At 38.1% G+C, this 8,864-nt stretch overlaps 1 protein-coding gene across 1 annotated transcript; it reads right to left on the bottom strand.

Annotated features, from left to right (window-relative positions):
- Nucleotides 1-3,986: 3,986 nt before the first annotated feature.
- On the bottom strand, nucleotides 3,987-8,346 carry LOC117302122 (trypsin-like). Its single transcript, XM_033785922.1, has 5 exons — nucleotides 8,269-8,346; nucleotides 7,027-7,189; nucleotides 6,397-6,656; nucleotides 5,264-5,406; nucleotides 3,987-4,634 (listed from the first exon to the last, which is right to left on the bottom strand). Exons 1-5 carry the CDS (start codon nucleotides 8,294-8,296, stop codon nucleotides 4,446-4,448), a joined length of 783 nt encoding a protein of 260 aa, XP_033641813.1. The 5' UTR covers nucleotides 8,297-8,346; the 3' UTR covers nucleotides 3,987-4,445.
- Nucleotides 8,347-8,864: the final 518 nt, after the last annotated feature.

Raw genomic sequence — 8,864 nt, 5'->3', positions numbered from 1 at the left:
TTATTAAAAACCTCTTCACCACACATTGATTCCCTTATTTATAGTTGACTGCTATAGAAATATAACGTCCTTTTCTCCTTAAGGTTTCCCAGGAAAGTTGCGGTCTACCTGCAGTACACTAATCCCCATTGTTATTTATCTGCAGGGATATGCGGCGTTTTTTCATGCGTGACCTCGGTTTGAATACTAATTCGTAAAAAAGGGCTTCTGGAAATCGGTCATTTTTAGCCTTTTCTGAAAAGTCTCAACCAAAATATTGTACCAGTAAATTGAAACGAAGAGCATATCTGTCGTTATGTTTAAAAACAATCGGTGCAACTCAAATTTTAAAAAGAGAAATTTGTATGTACAAAATGGCTTCAAAAACACAGAGAAAACAAGTCACAAAAACACGGAAAATGTTCATGTTTTGAATGTCGGCAACAGTCCCCAATTAGTATGTATGGATAGATTATTTCATATTCTACCTGGAAATGTTAAAAGCGAGACCGGATCGTTCCTAGTCCAGTCAGGATACAGCGATTTCCACCGTTAGTCTAAATCTCACAATACGAAAAAGTCAACTATTAGACAGAATGGTTTTCTTGCACGGCTGACGATGACATCATCGACTGGTATAGACGGGCGCCGCTTTTGTTATAGACTAACTAAGGCTTGGTGGTCGGGGTAACATGCCAACGAAAAACAGCATGCTGCCCTATCAGTCGATGATGTCATCGTCAGCCAATCACCCGTGCAAGAAAACCGTTCTGTCTAGTAGTTGACTTTTTCGTAATGTGAGATTTAAAGTGTCCAATGGCTTTAAGACAAACTGGAGCTGTATATAACTGGATGTTTTCGGATAGCATCTGTTCGGGTTGGCCCATGATTGCGAAAAAACGTTAAAGAGCTCAATCAAGTCGGAAAACATTCACAGTTTTATAGAGTTTCATACATTATTATGCATTTTAACCAAATATGCATTATGACCGGGAGTTTAAGAGAATTGACTAGTACTTATACTGCGGTTTAAAACATTGCAGTGTCATGTAAAGGCCGTGCGGCCCTCGCTATCGGCCCGGGCCTTTATCACAAGGCCACGACCCTGCCGGTATAAACGGCCGTTTAGGAACTCATCACCAATAATATATTCCATTAGTATGTTTTTATGAAAGTTTATGTCATTGCTGTTTGTACGTGTAGTAATAACGAGTAGCTTGTTATTACTGGTGGTCTCTACACTGGTGGTCGTTAAACAATGTTATTACCACGTGCGACGGTCATAAATGCTTCAGGTTCAATGTAATGTAGGTAAGCCTCACATAAATTAGTGTTATCTTTGTTTGATTCATCGGCTAACCACAAGTCTAAGTATCCTGCAGCCGATTTCAGGAAACTCTAGGATTAATCCCAACTCGAGTTAGAACGAATAACCCGTCTTAACTTAGGATGGGTTCAATGGTTCCTACGTATTTGGGTACGGAACTTAACTCGTCCTAAGTCCTAAGATTAATCCTAAGTTAGGAAGAGTTTGGTGAAATCGACGGCTGGTGTCATGGGTTTTCAGTAGGATAACGGGAAAATTGTTCACAAACAAAAATTAAATGATTTTTTTAAATCATCTGTCCAACCTTTTTTACAATGACACTTGCACTTCATCGTGTAATGAAATCTTAAAAGTTTTGGTTTTACGTTGCGAGAGATAGTCCGCTATTTACAGTGCTAATGCATGCACAACGATGGCGCGACGTCACTTGTTTTCAAACCTGTCATTGTATTTTATTGTATATCCGAAGCTAGTATGATGTGCAAAAAAATCTAAAAATATCATTTAGTTAAACAAATTTAATTACTTTTTTGTCATAAGACATATGGCTACTAGATTGAATCCGGAGATATCACAAGGCATGACAGTAAAACACCCCCCCCCCCCCTTGAAGCACAAACACTTAATAACAATTTGTTTTCCCCCATTTCAGACCAGCATTGTTGGTTTCAGGAAATAAGAAACCAATCTGTTAATTTTTTTCTTTAATGTAAACATATTATTTATTACGTTTATCGGAATTTATTACAGTGCAGTTAATCAAAATATTTTGTTTTCTCATTTTCACTTCAAATATTTTTTCCCACTCTTGGCACGCCATAGAATCCCAAATAGCAACCACATCATGTGATCTATCTAGTGACTAAAAGAGAACGAAACTCATCTAGCAGATGATAATTTGGTTTTGAACTTTCGAGGTTGGATGATGTTTCTTTGACTCGTTTGATTGTTGGCATAATAATGCACTAGTGATTTGTACACAAAATTCATCATTTTATAAATGTCTGTGCATAACCTACGACAAGAAACTTTAATCTCAGCATGATTAAAGCATGACGAAAATACAGACCGTGAGTAAACTGCAGAGCTTCTGTCACCGGTGGAGCTTGCACAGTCTCGCGGTAAACGGGAATCAAAGTTGGGTGTCGAAAACATATGAGGGTCGATAACATAATATAAATTATGACCTTACGATATAATATAATATTAATATAACTCTATTTACTACTCGGGGTAAATCGTTCACGATTACAGATATTTACGAACCGTCTCTATGAACAAAATAATATGCATGTTTGTATTCTTGGAGCATGATGTCAGTATTTCAACTGAGTTATTTGTTAAACACTAGCGAGACGCAAATGTGCATGTTAACATCAATACATTGTGTACACTGTTAACCGTGAGTGGACTAGAAAATGATTTAAAAAGAAGCTACGCGTTGGCAGAGTGGCAACTTTTAAAACACTGTGGCAACATCACCAGGTGAGGAACACTAGGATTAACTTACCTGACTCAATGCCACAAGTGCAGTCCCCTGTGCAAACTCCAACAGCCTAATTACGCATAAAGTAAGTGACAACTGAGGCCACTCGGGCGTTTGCAGCTTGGGCATCACCAATCACACACCACCGTGGAATTACCATCATGGAAACTCCCAAAAGCTTATATATCTCACTGGCGTCCAAACTGGCCACAATTACGGAAGCTAAGAGTGACCATCCGCGTTTCCGAGTTTCTGAGATAATTATCTCGGAAAGACATGTTTTCCAAGATAAAATATCACGGAGAGACATCTAATTATAAGGGAAACATGTCTTTCCGAGATAATTATCTCAGAAACTCGGAAACACGGAAGGTCACTTTAAGCTTCCGTACACAGTGCTCCATTTATCACAATTTTTCGAAGCGAGGACGTTCTCGCTCTGATCAAAGTCCCCGATCAGCTAGTGGACATAGAAGCGCTCGGTTTCTAGCGTACACCAATCCACAACAAATGTACACACCCATTGAAACAGGTACATAATTTCGCCTAAGCATTTTGTACACAAATCTGGAGTTTACGGTCTGCAGCCAACATGTTAAATATTTATCATCGGGCTACTACAACGTGTTTCTAATTGGCTTGGGAATACCAAGACATTCTAAATGCTACCACCACATAAATTATACCCACCACGAACAATAATCAACCTTAAGAGCAACTAGAAAACGGCGAAACAAATGTAACAGCATACCTACAAAAACTGTGCATGACGAATGGCGTATACCCAGGAGGTTAAAAAAAAAAAAAACATCGAGAGCGCTCTCACGCGGTAAGAAATACCGCGCAAATCTATATAATTGTATGCACACGTTCGGGTGTGTTGTTGTTATCATTATTAATTGTAAAAACTTTTTTTTTTTTTTTTTGGGGGGGGGGGGGTCGGGCGGGGTTTTGCTTTCAGGGTTTTAAGGTGCCGTCGTACTTATAAATAAGATCTGAGTATTTATAGTTAACAAACCCAGTAAGTGGACATTGATACAAAGAGAAATCCATACCGGTGTCCTCGGGACTGTCTTCGCCCATCTTACCTTAATACCCCCAAAATAAACACAACACTCTATGAATAAAAGGCAAAATCCATTGAGTTTTTTTTAGGTGACCATTTTAAAGGAAAATACAAACTTAACACAAAAATTATATTTTCAGTGCACAATTTATCTGGTTTATTGTTCAAAAGCCCGTGCGTATGATTTCAATTTAATAATTAAAACGTTACACACTAATTAAAACGACATGAACACCGTGATTGGGCTACATTCAATTTAGGGTAATACATTAACAGTATACATTCTTCCTGACGCCAATAGTTTGTATTGTTGGAAAACGTTGTGTATTTTTAAAGAGCTTTATATATTAAATTGTCTGCGGTAGGTTCCAAACGGCTTCATCAAAAACCAAACCGGTTGTAAATATAATTATGTGCACAGCGTATCTGTATTACACGCAAACTATTTCGTTATTGGAACGTTATTAAAACGTTCATTGTTGAGACTTTAAGATTGTCGGCTTTAAATTCTAAACGGCTTCACCAACAAAGCGAACCAGCTGTATATTTCTGGTACGTTCTTTTTCTAAGCAACACGGCGTATCTGTTTACACACATTTGACTTCGCCACCTGTTTTCTGGGAAATCCAGTCACAATAATTTGATATCTTGGTGTAGACTCCAGGATGTGCGGCCTCTGCGCAGCCCCAACCCCAGCTCACAATACCCTCAAGCAGTACACCAGCCTGATGGGAGTCCGCGGCGAAGTTACTGACGATTGGTCCACCGCTGTCACCCTGTTAATAGATAGAAGACACATCATTTTGTAGTAATATTTTACTGCTTGAATAGCCACTCGGTTTGTCCGGAGAGTGGAAGTTGAACTTGGCACAACATTATTAAGATTGATCATGGGTTACCCTGACTCAGTATTGATCGGGGTCAACCGGAAGTTGGACTGAACTCAACAACTACACACTCGATTTCAAATGTATTCTCAGCGACAGACTTTTTCAGCATTAAATACTAGTTTTGGTTTACTATGAACAACTGTTCATCTTATGGGATTAACTGGAAGTTGTACCTTAAAGTTAAGACGTACACGCCCGATTTACAGTTTTAGTTAAGACTTATTTGACATGGGAGATTAACTTTGGGTTTTCGTGACCTCTACTTTTGGTCCAAACAGGACGCTCGAAACTGCAAACAACCATATCTCTTGAACCGTGACATCTTTTAGCTAACAACACAGTTACAATTAAGTTAAAATCGTGGCCTCATTTTTGTACTTTTACTTCTAGTCCAAACAGAAAATTCAAACTATACAACACACATACTTCAGGGTCAATTATTTCAAAGTTAGTCACACTTTAAAGCTTTGAAGCGATAAATCAAAGCAATTTTATTATTGATGGTTTTGTTTTACCTGGCAGGCGTCTTTACCTCCTCCGTACACACTGGCACAGAACATGTTTTGAGTGATGGTGCCATAAGCGGCAGCGCACTCCTGATGACTGTCTGCGTACACAACCACCTCATGCAATGCAATTGGAGGATCCCAGGTGCTTGCTTTAATGACAAAATCATTTGAGATTACAATCAGATGGAAGTATCCAGTCCCGAATAGTATGTCACTGGCGTGTGTGACCTGGTGAGTAGGCCTACATACTGGGTCAAATTTCGTAGCGTTGCTGAACGATAAGAAAATGTTCTTGCTATTTAAAGCAGAACAAACTTGCTAAGGTGCAAGCGTATTTCACAGGCTATATCCTAGCAGAAAAATTAGGCGGGCATTTTGCGCATTTACCTTGGATATGCATTGTGACATCATTATTTTTTTCGTCGCAGTAAGCTCCAGAGGGCTAGCAGACTTTTTCCAGTGCTTAGGGTTAGCAGCGCTATGCATTGGAAATCGTGCAGTAAGCACAAAATCGGCCGCTAAGAAGCGTTATGAAATTTGGCTAAAATGTTAACTACTATACCTCATATGCATTCATGACCGAGAGTCGAGTTCTTTACTGGTACCTACATTCATCACTACGTGCCAGTTGCTTTCTTTGCTGTTTAACAAGCGTGCATGCGAGTATTCGAGTATTATGACAAGTACTCTACGACTGGGCAGCTCGGGCGCTAGTCTACTTGTCATGCGCATGTGCGTGACTTGGCAGCCCAGGCGATAGTCTATTTTGACCCGCTCTGTCGAAATCAGAAATATCGATCTGGACAACGGATAGATTTAACACTTTAATAATAGTTCCTTGAAATAATTATATGTCAATTTGGGAAATAATAGAAGTTTGGGGCACAAAACTGTTAAGTTATCCATGTACTTATTCAGTGGTTTGAATGGACGACTTTGGAACGCTAGATTGCGGTAGCCTTACGAGGGAAATGTCCATTGCTTACGTAGTTCTGAACCTGTGCACATTACCGAAAACACAGGTTTTACCTGGTAGGACTGCTGCCACCTAGCGTCCAAACGTCCTACATTTATGCCTAGCATACAGTCCCAATATCCTATTAATTCCAGAGATTGATTCTGAACTGAATAAAACTTACGGTCAAGGTTTCCCCATCCGCTAACGAGCAGTTCCAATCCCTTCTTTGGCTCGCTGGAAGAGATGCCGATAGCTTTAACTTCACTGTTCATGGCGACGGGTGTTTTAAGATGAATCAAGGAGATGTCGTTATTCAGACCGTGACCACCAAAGCCAAAATCTATATGATCGTTCCAAGTGCCTTCGACAAACTGCGTGTCAGTGTCATCGTCAATTTTATGATAACCAAGGCCAACCCACGCATCCCGACCATTTCCAGGGCTGAAAAGCAAAACACAACACTATTTTTACAGTTTGTTGTTACGATAATAATAATAACAAAACACAATCCAAAGAACTTTTCGCGAATATGCCATGAGTAACAATCAAACGTTTAATTTCCATCCAAAAATCCCTTCCAGTCGTTCTTGTCACTCAACAGTAATTACCGCAAAGTGTACAGTGAGCTGGTAATTTCTGTAAAAAAAAAATCGTGCGATTTGTTTGGTCCACGTATTTACCAAAACATAACAGTCAACGGTTATTGTGTAACATAAAACAGAACCATTTCCATGTGTGATTAAAGATGGTTCACAGCCGTAAACGTTTCAGTAAAATCAAGTCAATATTATCGAAATCATTGCATACTTACGAGCAGTGCGCAGCGGTGACAACCCAACGGTTATGAACTAAAGTTCCACCACAGAATTGACTTTTGTACTTGTTCATGATGGCTACCTGGTAGGGTCGGCTGTGTGCGACAGACTCTTGTCCACCCACGATGAGGGAACCCACACAGCAGGGGATCAACACAGCTGAAAAGTTTTAACATACACCCTTTATCAAACAACTATTAACTCAACTGTAATAAAAAAAATAAAAAAAATAAAAAAACGCTTTTACTGTTTTGCTGTATCATGTACGTTCCGAGCAGATTTGAGCTGGTTCCTGGACGTGCAATGCCCGGTTATGAATAAGAAAGACCCGATTATGGAAACCCTATTAAGGTTACCGTACCGAAATATGGGTCAACATTTTATTACACCAATTCCAATTGAACCCAGTTTAATTCCGTTCAAATCAATTCAATTCAGTTCAGTTCAATTTAGTTTAATTTAAATTTAAATCAATTCGATTCAATTCAATGCTATTCATTTTAATTCAGTTCCATTCAATTCAATTTAGTTCAATTCAATTTAATTAAGTTTAACTCAATTCAATTCAATTCGCTTTATTTCAATTCAATTCAATTCAATTCAATTCAATTCAATTCAATTCAATCCAATTCAAATCAATTCAATTAAGTTCACTTCACTTCAATTTAAATCAATTCACTTTAAATCGGTTCAGTTCAATTCAGTTCAATTTAATTCAACTACAAAACATTAGTTGTCAGGTCTTTTGTTTTCGTATATGCACGAGTCTTTCACACAAGAAAGACTTGAACGCAATATAAACAATCCTTCCCTTTTCTGGACTGTTTATATTTTTTTATTTTTTTATTTTTTAGTTTGATTGCAGTTTGCGTGATTGGGTTATGTTGTTAGTTTAGTTAGTTTACTGCATTTTGTTATTGAAGTCAATAGAGAAAGAGAGAACAAAACCTTTCTAAAGAAGTTTGTATTCACACTGAATTTCATATTACTACTATAGAGATGTAAATACAAGTTATTAAAATTAGAATATCCACAACGCGCCATTTTCTTCACTCACAATAATATTTCCCTCAGTAAAAAACACGATACAATACAAGTTTGAAGTGAAAATAATTGTGTAAACGTTGGATTGAATTGAACAACAAAACAAACTCGGGCGAGAACTTGAGTATGTTGTACAGCAATAGTGTGCGACATGCCTCGAACTTCAATAAATGATTGAAGATTCCAATACTTACCAAGTGCAGCAAGAACAAAGCCCTTCATGATGATGATGATGTTGGTCGAAACAGGATGTTAGAATGGCGCAGTCAAACAGCCGAAGTGTGGCGGACAATAGTTATGTCCACTTTTATAGACCAGCGTCCTTTTCGATGTTGACGATTATCTTAGTTTTTAAATTTATCTTCTGTACGCACATTGCATATTTCCCATGTAGATAAAAGTTGTGTTAATAAGGTTGTGGGGTAAAGCAAACTTTTAATATATCATCTGAAAAAAATTGTGGCAATTTCACATCAATGAATGAGTTCATTGCTCCGATCTAATTCTGTTAACTACGTGGCAAATTATTAACACCTTCGTACTTAAACTCAGGTCGAATAAGAGTTTATTTCTGAACAAAACATGTAACAATATTTATAGTGCAACAAACTTTGATCAAGTCCAACTCAGAAATGAATGAATGATCTACAACCAAACTATCTCACTGTATGCATCTTCTGAAATGTATTAACACCCTTAAAGTGGACACTAGTTGCAATTACTCAAAATAGTTTAAATAAGCATAACACTTTACTTGATAACGAGTAATGGGGAGCTGTTGATGGTATAA

Source organism: Asterias rubens, chromosome 18 (genome assembly GCF_902459465.1).
Source record: "Asterias rubens chromosome 18, eAstRub1.3, whole genome shotgun sequence".
Taxonomy (NCBI): Eukaryota; Metazoa; Echinodermata; class Asteroidea; order Forcipulatida; family Asteriidae; genus Asterias; species Asterias rubens.
The sequence above is the reverse complement of the archived record's forward strand: the minus strand, read 5'-3'. Positions and strand labels throughout refer to the sequence as shown.

Coding starts and splice junctions, on each gene's coding strand:
- LOC117302122 (XM_033785922.1), bottom strand. CDS start 8,296: ATGAAGGGCTTTGTTCTTGCTGCACTTG. Junction 7,190..8,268: donor CTTTGTTCTTGCTGCACTTG/GTAAGTATTGGA, acceptor AAAACTTTTCAG/CTGTGTTGATCCCCTGCTGT. Junction 5,407..6,396: donor CGGATGGGGAAACCTTGACC/GTAAGTTTTATT, acceptor TTGTCATTAAAG/CAAGCACCTGGGATCCTCCA.